Source organism: Coregonus clupeaformis, chromosome 13 (assembly GCF_020615455.1).
Source record: "Coregonus clupeaformis isolate EN_2021a chromosome 13, ASM2061545v1, whole genome shotgun sequence".
In the NCBI taxonomy this organism is placed as follows: Eukaryota; Metazoa; Chordata; class Actinopteri; order Salmoniformes; family Salmonidae; genus Coregonus; species Coregonus clupeaformis.
In genome coordinates, this window is record NC_059204.1 from 25,429,979 (window position 1) to 25,447,573 (window position 17,595).

At 46.4% G+C, this 17,595-nt stretch overlaps 1 protein-coding gene across 6 annotated transcripts in view; it reads left to right on the forward strand.

Annotated features, from left to right (window-relative positions):
* Window positions 1-16,687, forward strand: part of LOC121579802 (nuclear pore complex protein Nup98-Nup96-like) — a 41,804-nt gene extending 25,117 nt beyond the window's left edge. For 4 of the 6 annotated variants that reach the window (XM_045224303.1, XM_041894706.2, XM_045224305.1 and 1 more), the window contains 10 exons: window positions 1,129-1,310; window positions 2,008-2,240; window positions 2,450-2,722; window positions 2,950-3,107; window positions 3,274-3,557; window positions 3,786-4,007; window positions 13,844-14,085; window positions 14,180-14,334; window positions 14,882-14,993; window positions 15,175-16,687. In XM_045224303.1, coding sequence (XP_045080238.1) covers window positions 1,129-1,310; window positions 2,008-2,240; window positions 2,450-2,722; window positions 2,950-3,107; window positions 3,274-3,557; window positions 3,786-4,007; window positions 13,844-14,085; window positions 14,180-14,334; window positions 14,882-14,993; window positions 15,175-15,362 — 2,049 coding nt within the window. In that variant the 3' untranslated portion in view covers window positions 15,363-16,687. The remainder of the gene's footprint in view (window positions 1-1,128; window positions 1,311-2,007; window positions 2,241-2,449; window positions 2,723-2,949; window positions 3,108-3,273; window positions 3,558-3,785; window positions 4,008-13,843; window positions 14,086-14,179; window positions 14,335-14,881; window positions 14,994-15,174) is intronic. The other 2 variants (XM_045224304.1, XM_045224307.1) reach the window with 1 other exon arrangement.
* Window positions 16,688-17,595: the final 908 nt, after the last annotated feature.

Here is a 17,595-nt window from a genome sequence, read left to right on the forward strand (position 1 = left end):
GGGTCATGTATCGTGAGATTTTGAGTGAAAACCTCCTTCCATCAGCAAGGGCATTGAAGATGAAACGTGGCTGGGTCTTTCAGCATGACAATGATCCCAAACATACCGCCCGGGCAACGAAGGAGTGGCTTCGTAAGAAGCATTTCAAGGTCCTGGAGTGGCCTAGCCAGTCTCCAGATCTCAACCCCATAGAAAATCTTTGGAGGGAGTTGAAAGTCTGTGTTGCCCAGCGACAGCCCCAAAACATCACTGCTCTAGAGGAGATCTGCATGGAGGAATGGGCCAAAATACCAGCAACAGTGTGTGAAAACCTTGTGAAGACTTACAGAAAACGTTTGACCTGTGTCATTGCCAACAAAGGGTATATAACAAAGTATTGAGAAACTTTTGTTATTGACCAAATACTTATTTTCCACCATAATTTGCAAATAAATTCATTAAAAATCCTACAATGTGATTTTCTGGATTTCTCTCTCTCATTTTGTCTGTCATAGTTGACGTGTACCTATGATGAAAATTACAGGCCTCTCATCTTTTTAAGTGGGAGAACTTGCACAATTGGTGGCTGACTAAATACTTTTTTTCCCCCACTGTACTTCTAATGTACTACATTTCCTGTAACTTTCCCAAAATTCCTTAATTTTTCCAGAACTCCAGGTTGGAAGGTTAACGGAATTAAGTACATTTTACATTTACATTTTAGTCATTTAGCAGACGCTCTTATCCAGAGCGACTTACAGTTAGTGAGTGCATAAATTTCTTTAAAAAGTACTAAGCAGGACATCCGGAATCCTCCAACCAGGATTTCTGGAAAACCTGGGAATTTTGGGAAAGTTACTGGAATTTTGCATCCCTATACTAGTAGTAATAATACATTTAATTTGTCAGGTGCCTTTCTAGACACATCATGATACAATTGTAATATTTAAGAGTTGAAATATCAGATGGTACAGTAGACCGATTACACAAGGATACATACAGAGGTACATGGGGCAAAGCAATGAAACTTTACATCAAGAATATGAAGGAGATTTGCTGGGTAATTTTAACAAATCAACTGTGTTTATTATGTGTGAATATGGCTGTACAGTATGGGTAGTGATAATAAATCCATTCCCGTCCATCCAGGGCCGTCTGCTGATGGATGCAGCTTTGTTCACGGGCCGGTCGTTTCGGGTGGGCTGGGGTCCTGGCTGGACTCTGGTCCACTGTGGAGACGGGCTGAGTGGGGCCGGGGACAAGGAGCAGGACCACGGAGACACAGGAGCTGGAGGCTTTGGATTCCTGCCCAAACCTGCCAAGAGCAAACCGTAAGCAACACACACACCAGACCACTGTCATCAGACCACTTGTCCAGCAGCATACCACCCTGCATCCCACTGCTAGCTTGCCTCTGAAGCTAAGCAGGGTTGGTCCTGGTCGGTCCCTGGCTGGGAGACAAGATGCTGCTGGAAGTGGTGTTGGAGGGCCAGTAGGAGGCACTCTTTCCTCTGGTCAAAAATAAAATAAAATATCTGAATTCCCCAGGGCAGTGATAGGGGACATTGCCCTGTGTATGGTGCCGTCTTTCAGATGGGACATTAAACGGGTGTCCTGACTCTCTGTGGTCACTAAAGATCCCATGGCACTTATCATAAGAGTAGGGGTGTTCACCCCAGTGTCCTGGCTAAGTTCCCAATCTGGCCCTCATACCATCATGGCCACTTAATCAGCCCCAGCTTCCAATTGGCTCATTCATCTTCCTCTCCGCTATAACTATTCCCCAGGTTGTTGCTGTAAATGAGAATGTGTTCTCAGTCAACTTACCTGGTAAAATAAGGATACAATTAAATTACAAAATCTACACAGGCACTGTAGGAGTGTCGTGTCAGAATGGGATCCAGACTTGTATGAAAGGAGTGTTTTGAGGTTTGTTTAGAGAGATCGAAACTAAAGCCTAAACATTCCTCCTTCCTCTCCTCTGGCTCCATCTCGCTCTCTCCCCCATCTTTCTCTTTCACTATACAGACTGTCAGACAGTCCGTTCAAGGTGGTGATCGAGCAGGTGGTTGGTCTGGAGCCGCGGGACAGCGAGGAGAGCCAGGCGGTGGACCAGCGGCCCCTGGAGATCGGCCTGAAGCACAGCAGCATCAGTACAGAGGGGGTCTGCCCCTTCATCCAGCCCCAGAGCGGTGTGGCGGCCCTGCACGAGTACGCAGAGTGGATTACTGACTTAAACCAGGAGGCTGGCGCTGGAGATGGTAAGAGATGCAACACACACGATGGTAGATGGTGCACATTCATTATTGGTCAAATTCCAAAACTTCCCTATGATTCTGACATCAACCCTGTATATATCTGTTTTAATCCTCTCTCCCATGGCTGTCTCAATGTGTTCAGATATTTAAAAATATATGCTTGCTAATGCTATTCTCTCTCTCTCTCTATCTCTATCTCTATCTCTCTGTAGCAGTCCTGGGTCACTGGGCTCAGGTGTGGACTTTGTGTGAGGCCCTGTGGGGCCGACTGGGTTCGGCAGAAACTGAGCCAGAGCCTGGTACCAGTGGCTACCTGCAGCGGCTGGAGAGGAGAAGGAGCTTCTCAGCCTGGCTGTCCCACAGCGCCACCCAGAGGATCGAGCAGGAGGTGGGCTTGAACCAGGGGGGAGGAAACGTGGAGGCCATCTTCAGCTACCTGACTGGACACGGCATCAGTGACGCCTGCAGGCTGGCTCAGAAGAGTGGTGAGGAGAGGGGGATTGGAGGGGTGACAGAGGTGGGGGGGGATTGGAATTGGAAATTGAGGGGATGTTGAGGAAAGGAAGGGGGATCAGGGGGACAGAGATCGGGAAGACAAAGGAATGGATGAGGGGAGGGGTAGGAAGATAAACCCTGCTGCAGACCTGTGGCGTCTTACGAAACCGTTGGGCCAGGTTGTAGGATCTCATTGTTGTCTTTAACCTGTGTGTAGGGGACCACCGTCTCTCTCTGCTGCTGTCCCAGGCGGTGGGCTCTCAGTACGGCCGGGAGCTGCTGGCGCTGCAGCTTAGTGACTGGAACAGGATGCAGACAGACTCCTTCCTGCCAGAGGAGAGGCTACGCATCTTTGCCCTTCTCGCTGGGAAACCTGTAAGTAACCCGGTGTGTGTCCAGCTGTTGCCGTTCGTTGTGTGTTGTGTTCAGACCGCCATTAACTGGATTGTCGTGTGTGTGTGTAGGTTTTGCAGTCCACATAATTTGTTGTAAAATACAGGAACAATAAATGTTTTCTGAGCTGTATGTGCTGTCTCTCTAGGTGTGGCAGTCTACAGACTGTGTGGTGAACGTGTGTTCAGAGCTGGACTGGAAGCGTTGTGTGGCGGTCCACCTGTGGTACGTGCTGCCTCCCACTGCCTCCATCGCTGACGCCCTGGCCAAGTACGAGGCTGCCTTCCAGGGCTCTGCTAAGGGTCAGAAGTACGCCTGCGCCCCCCTGCCCCCCTACCTTGACCAATCAGACCAGCTGGACATGGAGGAGGAAGAGTCTAAACGGCCGCTTTACGATATCTGCTTCCACCTGCTCAAACTCTACAGCGACAGGTACTACACTACCCACAACACACTGCGCCTACATACACTTCCCATAATGCACTGCATAGGTTTCTCAAAATAAATTATTGTGCTTTACTAAGGGCTGGAGTGGGGCTGTAGGTTTCTCTGACTAGAACAAATACTACATTATCATTCTCAAGCAGATTAACAGAATAAAAGTAAACTACCTCTAGAGTGGAGTTTAAATGATAAGTGATGCCTCCCTCTCTCTCCCAGGCACTACAGCCTGCAGCAGTTGTTGGACCCCCTGACGGTGACGTGGAAGCGTCTGGACTACCGTCTGAGCTGGCACCTGTGGTCGGTCCTGCAGGCGCTGCACTACACACACCTCAGCCCCGCCCGACAGGGCCTCATACACACCAGCTACGCTGCCCAGCTGGAGAGTGCTGGCCTCTGGGACATGGCCATCTACGTACTGCTGCACATACCTGACAACGCGTACGTACACTACATGACCAAAAGTATGTGGACCCCTGCTCGTCGAACATCTCATTCCAAAATCATGGGCATCAATATGGAGTTGGTCCCCCCTTTGCTCCTATAACAGCCTCCACTCTTCTGGGAAGGCTTTCCAATAGATGTTGGATCATTGCTGTGGGGACTTGCTTCCATTCAGCCACGAGCATTAGTGAGGTCGGGCACTGATGTTGGGCGATTAGGCCTGGCTCGCTGTCGGCGTTCCAATTTATCCCAAAAGTGTTCGATGGGGTTGAGGTCAGGGCTATGCAGGCCAGTCAAGTTCTTCCACACCGATCTAATTTTTGTATGGACCTCGCTTTGTGCACGGGGGCATTGTCATGCTGAAACAGGGAAGGGCCTTCCCCAAACTGTTGCCACAAAGTTGGAAGCACAGAATCGTCTAGAATGTTATTGTATGCTGTAGCTTTAAAATGTCCCTTCACTGGAACTAAGGGGCCTAGTCCGACCCATAAAAAAACAGTCCCAGACCATATTCCTCCTCTACCAAACTTTACAATTGGCACTATGCATTCGGGTAGGTAGCTTTCTGCTGGCATCTGTCAAACCCAGATTCGTCCGTCGGACTACCAGATGGTGAAGCGTGATTTATCACTCCAGAGAACGCGTTTCTTCATTAAAATGTAAATATCTACACAGGCACTGTAGGAGTGTCGTGTCAACATTCCTCCTTCCTCTGTCTCCATCTCTCTCTCCCCCATATTTATATCTTTCACTATACAGACTGTCAGACAGTCCGTTCAAGGTGGTGATCGAGCAGGTGGTTGGTCTGGAGCCGCGGGACAGCGAGGAGAGCCAGGCGGTGGACCAGCGGCCCCTGGAGATCGGCCTGAAGCACAGCAGCATCAGTACAGAGGGGGTCTGCCCCTTCATCCAGCCCCAGAGCGGTGTGGCCTCCCTGCACGAGTATGCAGAGTGGATTACTGACTTAAACCAGAGAATGCGTTTCCACTGCTTCAGAGTCCAATGGCAGCGAGCTTTACAGCACTCCAGCCGACACTTGGTATTGCGCATCGTGATCTTAGGCTTGTGTGCGGCTGCTCGGCCATGGAAACCCATTTCATGAAGCTCCCGACGAACAGTTATTGTGCTGACGTTGCTTCCAGAGGCCGTTTGGAACTCTGTAGTGAGTGTTGCAACCAAGGACGGATGATTTTTATGAGCTTCAGCACTCTGCGGTCCCGTTCTGTGAGCTTGTATGGCCTACCACATCGCGGCTGTGCCGTTGTTGCTCCTAGACATTTCCACTTCACAATAACAGCACTTACAGTTGACCAGGCAGCTCTAGCAGGGCAGAAATTTGACAAACTGACTTGTTGGAAAGGTGGCGTCCTATGACGGTGCCACATTGAAAGTCACTGAGCTCTTTAGTACGGGCCATTCTATTGCCAATGTTTGTCTATGAAAATTGCATGGCTGTGTGCTCGATTTTACCCCTGTCAGCAACGGGTGTGGCTGAAATAGCCCAATCCACTAATTTGAAGGTGTCCCCACATACTTTTGTCTATACACTACCTCAAAAGTTTTAGAATACCTATTCATTCAAGGGTTTTTCTTTTATTTTTACTATTTTCTACATTGTAGAATAATAGTGAAGACATCAAAACTGTGAAATAACACATACAGAATCATGTAGTAACCCATAAAGTGTTAAACAAATCAAAATATATTTTATATTTGAGATTCTTCAAATAGAAACTCTTTGCCTTGATGACAGCTTTACATCTCTTGGCAGTCTCTCAACCAGCTTCACCTGGAATGCTTTTCCAACAGTCTTAAAGGAGTTCCCACATGCTGAGCACTTGTTGGCTGCTTTTCCTTCACTCTGCGGTCCGACTCATCCCAAACCATCTCAATTTGGGTGAGGTCGGGGGATTTTGGAGGCCAGGTCATCTGATGCAGCACTCCATCACTCTTCTTCTTTGTAAAATAGCCCTTACACAGCCTGAAGGTGTGTTGGTTCATTGTCCTGTTGAAAATGAAATTATAGTCCCACTAAGCCCAAACCAGATGGGATGGCGTATCGCTGCAGAATGCTGTGGTAGCCATGCTGGTTAAGTGTGCCTTGAATTCTAAATAAATCACAGACAGTGTCACCAGCAAAGCACCCCCACACCATAACACCTCCTCCTCCATGCTTTACTGTGGGAAATACACATGCGGAGATCATCCGTTCACCCACACCGCGTCTCACAAAGACACCGAAAAATCTCAAATTTGCACTCAAGACCAAAGGTCAGATTTACACCGGTCTAATGTCCATTGCTCGTGTTTCTTGGCCAAAGCAAGTCTCTTCTTATTATTGGTGTCCTTTAGTAGTGGTTTCTTTGGAGCAATTTGACCATTTACATTTACATCATTTAGCAGACGCTCTTATCCAGAGCGACTTACAAATTGGTGCATTCAACTTACAGTGGGGAAAAAAAGTATTTAGTCAGCCACCAATTGTGCAAGTTCTCCCACATAAAAAGATGAGAGGCCTGTAATTTTCATCATAGGTACACGTCAACTATTACAGACAAAATGAGAAAAACAAATCCAGAAAATCACATTGTAGGATTTTTAATGAATTTATTTGCAAATTATGGTGGAAAATAAGTATTTGGTCAATAACAAAAGTTTCTCAATACTTTGTTATATAACCTTTGTTGGCAATGACACAGGTCAAACGTTTTCTGTAAGTCTTCACAAGGTTTTCACACACTGTTGCTGGTATTTTGGCCCATTCCTCCATGCAGATATCCTCTAGAGCAGTGATGTTTTGGGGCTGTCGCTGGGCAACACAGACTTTCAACTCCCTCCAAAGATTTTCTATGGGGTTGAGACCTGGAGACTGGCTAGGCCACTCCAGGACCTTGAAATGCTTCTTACGAAGCCACTCCTTGGTTGCCCGGGCGGTGTGTTTGGGATCATTGTCATGCTGAAAGACCCAGCCACGTTTCATCTTCAATGCCATTGCTGATGGAAGGAGGTTTTCACTCAAAATCTCACGATACATGGCCCCATTCATTCTTTCCTTTACACGGATCAGTCGTCCTAGTCCCTTTGCAGAAAAACAGCCCCAAAGCATGATGTTTCCACCCCCATGCTTCACAGTAGGTATGGTGTTCTTTGGATGCAACTCAGCATTCTTTGTCCTCCAAACACGACGAGTTGAGTTTTTACCAAAAAGTTATATTTTGGTTTCATCTGACCATATGACATTCTCCCAATCCTCTTCTGGATCATCCAAATGCACTCTAGCAAACTTCAGACGGGCCTGGACATGTACTGGCTTAAGCAGGGGGGACACGTCTGGCACTGCAGGATTTGAGTCCCTGGCGGCGTAGTGTGTTACTGATGGTAGGCTTTGTTACTTTGGTCCCAGCTCTCTGCAGGTCATTCACTAGGTCCCCCCGTGTGGGGGGATTTTTGCTCACCGTTCTTGTGATCATTTTGACCCCACGGGGTAAGATCTTGCGTGGAGCCCCAGATCGAGGGGAGATTATCAGTGGTCTTGTATGTCTTCCATTTCCTAATAATTGCTCCCACAGTTGATTTCTTCAAACCAAGCTGCTTACCTATTGCAGATTCAGTCTTCCCAGCCTGGTGCAGGTCTACAATGTTGTTTCTGGTGTCCTTTGACAGCTCTTTGGTCTTGGCCATAGTGGAGTTTGGAGTGTGACTGTTTGAGGTTGTGGACAGGTGTCTTTTATACTGATAACAAGTTCAAACAGGTGCCATTAATACAGGTAACGAGTGGAGGACAGAGGAGCCTCTTAAAGAAGAAGTTACAGGTCTGTGAGAGCCATAAATCTTGCTTGTTTGTAGGTGACCAAATACTTATTTTCCACCATAATTTGCAAATAAATTCATTAAAAATCCTACAATGTGATTTTCTGGAGAAAAAAGTGTACCTATGATGAAAATTACAGGCCTCATCTTTTTAAGTGGTAGAACTTGCACAATTGGTGGCTGACTAAATACTTTTTCCCCCACTGTATGATAGCCAGTGGGACAACCACTTTAGTTGTTTTTTTGGGGGGGGGTGGGGGAAGAAGGATTACTTTATACTATTCCAGGTATTCCTTAAAGAGGGAGGGTTTCAAGTGTCTCCGGAAGGTGGTCAGTTACTCCGCTGTCGTGGGGGAGCTTGTTCCACCATTGGGGTGCCAGAGCAGCGAATAGCTTTGACTGGGCTGAGCGGGAACTGTGCTTCCGTAGAGGTAGGGGAGCTAGCAGGACAGAGGTGATTGAACGTAGTGCCCTTGTTTGGGTGTAGGGTCTGATCAGAGCCTGAAGGTAAGGAGGTCCCCTCACAGCTCCGTAGGCAAGCACCATGGTCTTGTAGTAGATGCGAGCCTCAACTGGAAGCCAGTGGAGTGTGCGGAGGAGCGGGGTGACATGAGAGAACTTGGGAAGGTTGAACACCAGACGGGCTGCAGCGTTCTGGATAAGTTATAGGGGTTTAATTGCAGAGGCAGGGAGCACAGCCAACAGCGAGTTGCAGTAATCCAGACGGGAGATGACAAGTGCCTGGATTTGGACCTGTGCTACTTTTTATGTAAATTAGGGTCGTACTCTGCGAATGTTGTAGAGCATGAATCTGCAGGATCGGGTCACCGCTTTGATGTTAGTGGAGAACGACAGGGTGTTGTCCAGGGTCACGCCAAGGTTCTTTGCACTCTGGGAGGAGGACACAATGGAGTTGTCAACCGTGATGGCGAGTTCATGGAGCGGGCAGTCCTTCCCCGGGAGGAAGAGCAGCTCCGTCTTGCCGAGGTTGAGCTTGAGGTGGTGACCCGACATCCACACTGATATGTTTGCCAGAGATGCGATTCGCCACCTGGTTATCAGAAGGGGGAAAGGAGAAAATGAATTGTGTGTCGTCTGCGTAGCAATGATAGGAGAGACCATGTGAGGATATGACAGAGCCAAGTGACTTGGTGTATAGAGAGAATAGGAGAAGGCCTAGAACTGATCCCTGGGGGACACCAGTGGTGAGAGCACGTGGTGCGGAGACAGATTCTTGCCACGCCACCTGGTAGGAGCGACCTGTCAGGTAGGATGCAATCCAAGAGGGAGCAGCGCCGGAGATGCCCAACTCGGAGAGGGTGGAGAGGAGGATCTGATGGTTCACAGTATCAAAGGCAGCGGATAGGTCTAGAAGGATAAGAGCAGAGGAGAGAGAGTTAGCTTTAGCAGTGCGGAGAGCCTCCATGACACAGAGAAGAGCAGTCTCAGTTGAATGACCAGTCTTGAAACCTGACTGGTTTGGATCAAGAAGGTCATTCTGAGAGAGATGGCAGGAGAGTTGGCTAGAGACGGCACGCTCAAGAGTTTTGGAGAGAAAATAAAGAAGGGAAATGTTCTGTAGTTGTTGACATCGGAGGGATCGAGTGTAGGTTTTTTGAGGAGGGGTGCAACTCTCGCTCTCTTGAAGACGGAAGGGACATGGCCAGCAGTCAAGGATGAGTTGATCAGCGAGGTGAGGTAAGGGAGAAGGTCTCCGGAAATTGTCTGGAGAAGAGAGGAGGGGATAGGGTCAAGCGGGCAGGTTGTTGGGCGGCCGGCCGTCAGAAGTCGCAAGATTTCATCTGGAGAGAGAGGGGAGAAAGAAGTCAAAGCATAGGGTAGGGCTGTGTGAGCAGGACCAGCGGTGTCATTTGACTTAATGAATGAGGATCGGATGTCGTCAACCTTCTTTTCAAAATGGTTGACGAAGTCATCCACAGAGGGGGAGGAGGAGGAGGAGGATTCAGCAGGGAGGAGAAGGTGGCAAAGAGCTTCCTAGGGTTAGAGGCAGAGGCTTGAATTTTAGAGTGGTAGAAAGTGGCTTTAGCAGCGGAAACAGAGGAAGAGAATGTAGAGAGGAGGGAGTGAAAAGATGACAGGTCCGCAGGGAGTCTAGTTTTCCTCCATTTCCGCTCGGCTGCCCGGAGCCCTCTTCTGTGAGCTTGCAATGAGTCGTCAAGCCACGGAGCAGGAGGGGAGGACCGAGCCAGCCGGGAGGATAGGGGACATAGAGTCAAAAGATGCAGAAAGGGAGGAGAGGAGGGTTGAGGAGACAGAATCAGGAGATCGGAGGGAGAAGGATTTAGCAGAGGGAATGATGATAGGCTGGAAGAGGAGAGAGTAGCGGGAGAGAGAGAGCGAAGGTTGCGACGGCACATTACCATCGGAGTAGGGGCAGAGTGAGTAGTGTTGGAGGAGAGCGAGAGAGAAAAGGATACAAAGTAGTGGTCGGAGACTTGGAGGGGAGTTGCAGTGAGATTAGTAGAAGAACAGCATCTAGTAAAAATGAGGTCAAGCGTATTGCCTGCCTTGTGAGTAGGGGGGGACGGTGAGAGGGTGAGGTCAAAAGAGGAAAGGAGTGGAAAGAAGGAGGCAGAGAGAAATTAGTCAAAGGCAGACGTAGGGAGGTTAACGTCACCCAGAACTGTGAGGGGTAAGCCATCCTCAGGAAAGGAATTTATCAAGGCGTCAAGCTCATTGATTAACTCTCCAAGGGAACCTGGAGGGCGATAAATGACAAGGATGAATGGCTTGAATGGGCTAGTGACTGACAGCATGGAATTCAAATGAGGAGATAGACAGATGGGTCAGGGGAGAAAGAGAGAGAGAATGTCCACTTGGGAGAGATGAGGATTCCTGTGCCACCGCCGCGCTGACCAGATGCTCTCGGGGTATGCGAGAACACATGGTCAGACGAGGAAAGAGCAGTAGGAGTAGCATTGTTTTCTGTGGTAATCCATGTTTCCGTCAGCGCCAAGAAGTCGAGGGACTGGAGGGTAGCATAGGCTGAGATGAACTCTGCCTTGTTGGCCGCAGAACGGCAGTTCCAGAGGCTGCCGGAGACCTGGAACTCCACGTGGGTTGTGCGCACAGGGACCACCAGGTTAGAGTGGCAGCAGCCACACGGTGTGAAGCGTTTGTATGGCCTGTGCAGAGAGGAGAGAACAGGGATAGAAAGTCACATAGTTGACAGACTACAGAAAAAGGCTACAATAATGCAAAGGAGATCAGAATGAAATGAACTAAACATCTGGGAAAGCGAGAGAGCGGGGCCTCCCTCACTTACGTGTCACTGAAACACTAAAATATAACTCTCCCAACTTCCACTTTAGAAATTATAATTGTTGTAAACTACAGCAGTTCAATGTTTTCTAAGAATAGACTCTAACTTAGTTTATTCAGCTAGCTAACTTGGTACAGTATTCTTCCGTGAAAACCGTCCAGGGCACCGAATCCTATGACGCCATAGCCAACTAGCATGCCAGCCTCCAATAACACGGTTTAGCACCAATACTCGGTTACAACAAACCACCAGTGTGTTAACACGCCAAACAGATCATTTGTGTCCGTGTCTAACGTTGTGTAAAGTTTTGACAGTTTGAGTGAGTACGTCGTCAACTTATTCAGTCAGTTAGTTAGCTAGAATAGTTAGCATACTAGCTAGCCATTGCTCTCTGCCAACTAACCAACCCCTCCTCCCACAGCACGAAACACACAGAGAGAGCCAAGCTAACATTAACTAGTCACCCATGTCCCGAATTCCCTTGAACGACTCTGGTTACCAGTATGTAAAAACAAAACAAAAATAAATGTAGGTTATAGCTTACCCTTTAGTAGCTACTGTTAGCCAGTTAAGTGCAAAGCTAGCCACTGAATCGATTCAGCCAGTTCGCGTCTGTCCCAACGAAGAGAAAGCGTCTCCAAATATTACAGCTAGGTTGTTCCAGCTATTGTTTTGTTAGCTATCCAGGTAGCAGCAAGCTAACTACATTTCGAGTACAGTAGCTACTAACTACCTAACGTTAACGCTTCCGATAATGAGGTTAGAAAAACAGCTGAATGGTAGGTAGCTAGCTGGCATAATTACAGGTACTCTTAAGTGTGAAATAACATTGGAAACAACTATCCACAGTTGCAAATAGGTACCAGTAGCTACCCGCTAACTAGCTAGCTTTATTGGTCCAGGTAGTGGGTTAGCTAGCCTCGTTCTTCACCGGGCTCAGCCGAATACAATACTTACCTACAATAACCTACAATAACTACCTAGATAAACTACCTACAATCTAAATACATGGTTTAAGCTTTACTCGACACCATATAAGAAGCCAAGCTTACCTCCCGCTAGAGAAACACAACCTCACCTGACCAGTATCCAGAAACCCTCACTATCCTTCGACCTTCCCCATATTGACAGTTTTGTAAGCGTTAGATTTGCCAAAGTCACCTACAGACCTCATTATATATGGAGGACCAAAGCAGTCAAAAATAATTAAAAACTCTAGGGGCAGTTTCCCGGACACAGATTAAGCCTAATACTCCCTTTTTCTCCCCAATTTCGATCTTGTCTCATCGTTGCAACTCCCCAACGTGCTCAGGAGGTGAAGGTCGAGTCATGCGTCCTCCGAAACATGACCCGCCCAAAAAAAAACGTAATGAAGGCCTGATTCACACAGTCTCCTCTGAACAGTTGATGTTGAGATGTGTCTGTTACTTGAACTCTGTGAAGCATTTATTTGGGCTGCAATTTCTGAGGCTGGTAACTCTAATGAACTTATCCTCTGCAGCAGAGGTAAATCTGGGTCTTCCATTCCTGTGGCGGTCATCATGAGAGCCAGTTTCATCATAGCGCTTGATGGTTTTTGCGACTGCACTTGAAGAAACTTTCAACCTTTTCCATATTGACTGACCTTCATGTCTTAAAATAATAATGGACTGTCGTTTCTCTTTGCTTATTTGAGCTGTTCTTGCCATAATATGGACTTGGTCTTTTACAAAATAGTGCTATCTTCTGTATACCCCCCTACCTTGTCATAGCAGAACTGATTGGCTCAAACGCATTAAGAAGGAAAGAAATTCCACAAATTAACTTTTAAGAAGGCGGCACACCTGTTAATTGAAATGCATTCTATGTGACTACCTCATGAAGCTGGTTGAGAGAATCCAAAGAGTGTGCGAAGCTGTCATCAAGGCAAAGGGTGGCTATTTTGAAGAATCTCAAATCTAAAATGTATTTTGATTTGTTTAACACCTTTTTGGTTACTACATGATTCCATATGTGTTATTTCATAGTGTTGATGTCTTCACTATTATTCTACAATGTAGAAAATAGTAAAAAATAAAGAAACCCTGGAATGAGTAGGTGTTCTAAAACTTTTGGCCGGTAGTGTATATAGTGTATCACACTCATAGACACACACACAGACTTCCCACACTCAACGTTGTTTACTTATTAGGGAAAGGGGGATACCTAGTCAGTTGTACAACTGAATGCATTCAACTGAAATGTGTCTTCCGCATTTAACCCAACCCCTTTGAATCAGAGAGGTGCCTTAATCGATATCCACGTCTTCGGCGCCCGGGGAACAGTGGGTTAATCTGCCTTGCTCAGCACCAGAACGACATATTTTTTTACCTTGTCAGCTCGGGGATTCGATCCAACAACCTTTCGGTTACTGGCCCAATGCTCCTACCCGCCAGGCTACCTGCCGCCTAGTCATGAGGATGGTTAAGTTGATGAGTCAGTGGAGAATTTGAGGGTCAGTGCTCTCAGCAAATGACCTGGATGGACAGACGGGCTGACAATGATTCATCATAATCTCACAAGTGCTACTGTGACCAGCTGAGTTCAAAGTTCAACCCCGACTTGTCCGCGCAATGTTAGCCCTCTGTGCTCTGGGAGCTAAAGGAAGTAATCATGTCTCAGGCAAGCTTACACATTACTACGTGAGCATGTGCTGTTGGAAAACTTACAACATGTAAAGTAATAAAGTTAACAAGCTACCATGTCTTTCTCCTCTGTCCAGGCTGCGTGAGCATGCGGTGAGGGAGATGCTGCAGCTGCACTGCCCCCTGCTGGAGACGGAGGAGTCTGCCCAGAAGGAGCACTTCCTCACAGAGAGACTACTGATCCCAGAACAGTGGCTCCACCAGGCCAAGGCTACCAGAGCCAGAAGAGACGCAGACAGACACGGAGAGGCACTTCACCTGTACAGAGCAGGACACTGGAACCTCTGCCACAGTCTGGTCATACAGCACCTTGCCTCAGGTGTGCGTGTAAACACACACACACACACACACACACACACACACACACACACACTCTAACCCTGTTCCCCTGTCTCTGTGCGATTCCCCTGTAGAGTGTATAATTAATGATAACCATGAGTACCTCTTGGAGTTCCTGGAGGGGCTTGCGGTTCCTGAGTGCAGTGCTGTGATCCAGGACTGGGATACGGCAGGCAGAGTCTACCTGGACTACATCAGAGTCATGCAGACCCTACACGCCATACAACAGGTACGTGTGTCTGTCTGGACTAGACTACATCAGACAAACACACCATACATACCATACTGTGAGTGTGTGGAATTTTGTGCGCTAAAGAGATTTCTCACCCCAATATTGAAATTAATCAGTTGACCTAGCTGTAGCCATGTGCCGTCACAATCCCCAAAAGACACAGAAAAAGTCGTCACCACAGTATCCCAGCTCAATTAACCGAAAATTCACCTTGAAATTGGCAAAATAATCAGCACGTCCAGACATTTGAAAGCTAGTCCCACAGCGCATCAGCTAGCTCAACTTGTCTTTCTTCTTCATTATGTTGACTCCATTACTGTTAATTATGTTAGCCAATTAGCTATGCTGCTAATCTGCTGATTATTTGTCTCTGTCATATAATGATGGACAATAGTGGGATATGAGCTAGAGCACTTGCACATTGATTTAGGCTTCTTTGGGCATGTTAATGGTAGTGTGTTTCTACTGTGTACTCAGATTAACATTGCTGTTTATCAGCTGGAATGGTATATTAATGTGTCTCTCTCTCTCTGTGTGTATTCAGATGGACAGTGTTGGTTATGAGCTGGAGCGTCTACACACTGAGGTGACGTCTCTCTGCAGCAGGATAGAGCTCCTCCCCTGCTCCACCGCCAAGGACCGCCTTGCCCAATCAGGTGAGGAGATCGAGTTGTCTGCGCCAATCAGAGGGCAGCTGATCTTAAGACAGTGCTATGATACAAAACGTTCATATAATGTTCTGTGTGGGGTCCTGTCTTACCCTATTCTCTCTCCTGTATCTTTAGGGTTGTGTGTGTTCCTAGATCTATCTAACCCTGTTCTCTCTCCTGTCTCCAGAGATGGCCAAGCGTGTGGCTAACATCCTGCGTGTGGTGTTGAGTCTGCAGCAGGGTGGTGAGGGTGGCGTGATCCCCTTGTCCCAGCTAGCGCCCCACATCGGCCGTCTGCCCATGCCCGAGGACTATGCTGTCGAGGAGCTCCGCAGCCTCACCCAATCATACCTGAGACAGCTCATTGTCAGCTAATGATCTGCCCCGAACCCACAGCCCCCCGCCCAATAGCAACTGAGGTAGTTTGTTTGAAGCCAATGAGAACAGTGGGAGTAGGAGGGGACTATCTGGGACTGTTTAGTAGGACTACTGGGGTTTGTTTGAGAATGCAGCGATGGACTTGCAGCGTGCTCCTTTGGTGCTTTGGTTTCTCCTGAAGAAAATGGTACAAGATTATTGGATGAAGCATTCCTCAGTGTGTGTTTGTGTGGAAATGAATGACTTGTACGTTTTTTATTTCATTATGTTTTTGTATAGCTTTGTTGTACTTAGAGGCCTAAAACGCTTGTTTGTGTAAGATGTGTGTTTAAATATTGAACTGCTGAACCCTCCTGATACTCTCCTTTCCCAAACTTTGACCCTGTTTAAAGGGACAATCTCATTGACTGGTGTGTGTAACGCCCTGCAATTAATCTGTTTTCAGTATAAATGCATTCTGCAAACTGTGTTTGTTTGACTCTTACATCCATCCCCATGTAAACATAAAGGTCATTATAGTAAGATTGTTTACAATTTTGTTAGGGAGATGTCAGGGATGAACTGTCAATATGTGTATACATAGGGAAGATCTATCTAGCTTAAAATGGAGGAGACTCATTTTAGTGATGTAATATTGTACAAATAGCAGGCTTGAAATCAACAATTGTTTTTGAATGCCAAAACAGATCTTGAGAAAATGTAAAATGAGAATGGATAAACATATATTTTTGTAGTTTTCTTTTGTATTTTGGGTGAAACCCAGAGTATGTGAGTGTATTCGAATGGAAAGATAGAGAATGGAATCTAACTAGCACTTCATCACAAATATATGGTTTCAGATTTCTATTTTATGGGAGCTATGTTTGTAAAAAAAAAAAAAAAATTTTTTTTTTTTGTAATCAGCCATCCAACAATTGTTTGTTTTAATGAGTCAATCCATTTTCTCTGTGGTCTTTGCAAGGAGTCTGTTTGAAATATATCATATTATAATTTACAATTCCTTGGTGTACTTGGTCTTACCTTCACTAACACAGCTTCCATTCTCATCCTTTGTTCCCCCTTAACCTCCAGTTTTCTGTATTTTGATTTTTCAAGAGAAATGTATGTACTTATTGATTGTTGTGCTGCTGCCGCAGTATATTTTGGGCGGGAGACCGCTGCCCTCGCGCACAGTGCTTTTTACGAGGAGGGTCTCCGGACTTTTGTTGCCGCCGTTGCTCTGTGCACGATTGTGATGATGGTGATGATAACGTTTTTATTAGTCTGAATAAAATGCATTCTATTTTGTCAAGAATTGTATTAAACAATTATGCTCAATACTATACCTTATCTCATGCACTCCGACGTGTCAGATCTTGAACCCGTCACTAGATTTATTTCTAGTCATATTATTGTAATGCAGCCATTCTTCTCTAGGCTATAGTTAGTCTATTTTATATCGTGCAGAATCTGCATTTACTTTCTATTTTTAAAAGGCCTTATGCATTTTTATAGTGCTTGCTTTTCTCAAGATGAAGTGCCTTGCTTTTTTGCAATGAAGGGGGTTGCTGAGTGGGACCATGCGTGTCAATGGATGGACGGATGCGTTAAGTACCTGCCACCTGACGTGTCCACGGTACAAGCAGCTTTAGCTACCATTACATTGAAATCGGACAAGTGGCCTACCTTCTCTGTTCAATTATTCACATCACCTGCCCTTCCTTGCAGATGCATCTTTAAAAACCTAATGGCGTGTCATACTCGTATGTTACAGAAGTTATGGAGTCAGTGCCAGTTGGACCCTTCTCCGGTGCTTCGTGTTATGTCTTTGATTGGAGTTTGTTTCAAACGGATTTACAGTATTGCATGTAGCCTACCTTTCATTCATTCTGCACATTATTACAGTGCCTTCAGAAAGTATTTGTACCCAATGACTTATTCCGCATTTTATTACAGCCTGAATTCAAAATGGATTAAATGGATTTTGTTTCTCACCCATTACACACAATACCCCATAATGAGGGAGAACATGTTTTAAAAATGTTTAATTCATTATTGAAAAATGAAATACATAAATATTTTTTGCATAATTATTCACAGCCCTGAGTCAATACTTTTATAGAAGCACCTTTGGCATCGATTACAGCTGTGAGTCTTTCTGGTTAAGTCTCTAAGAGCTTTCCACACCTGGATTGTGCAACATTTGCCAATTATAATTTTCTAAATTCTTCAAACTCCATCAAATTGGTTG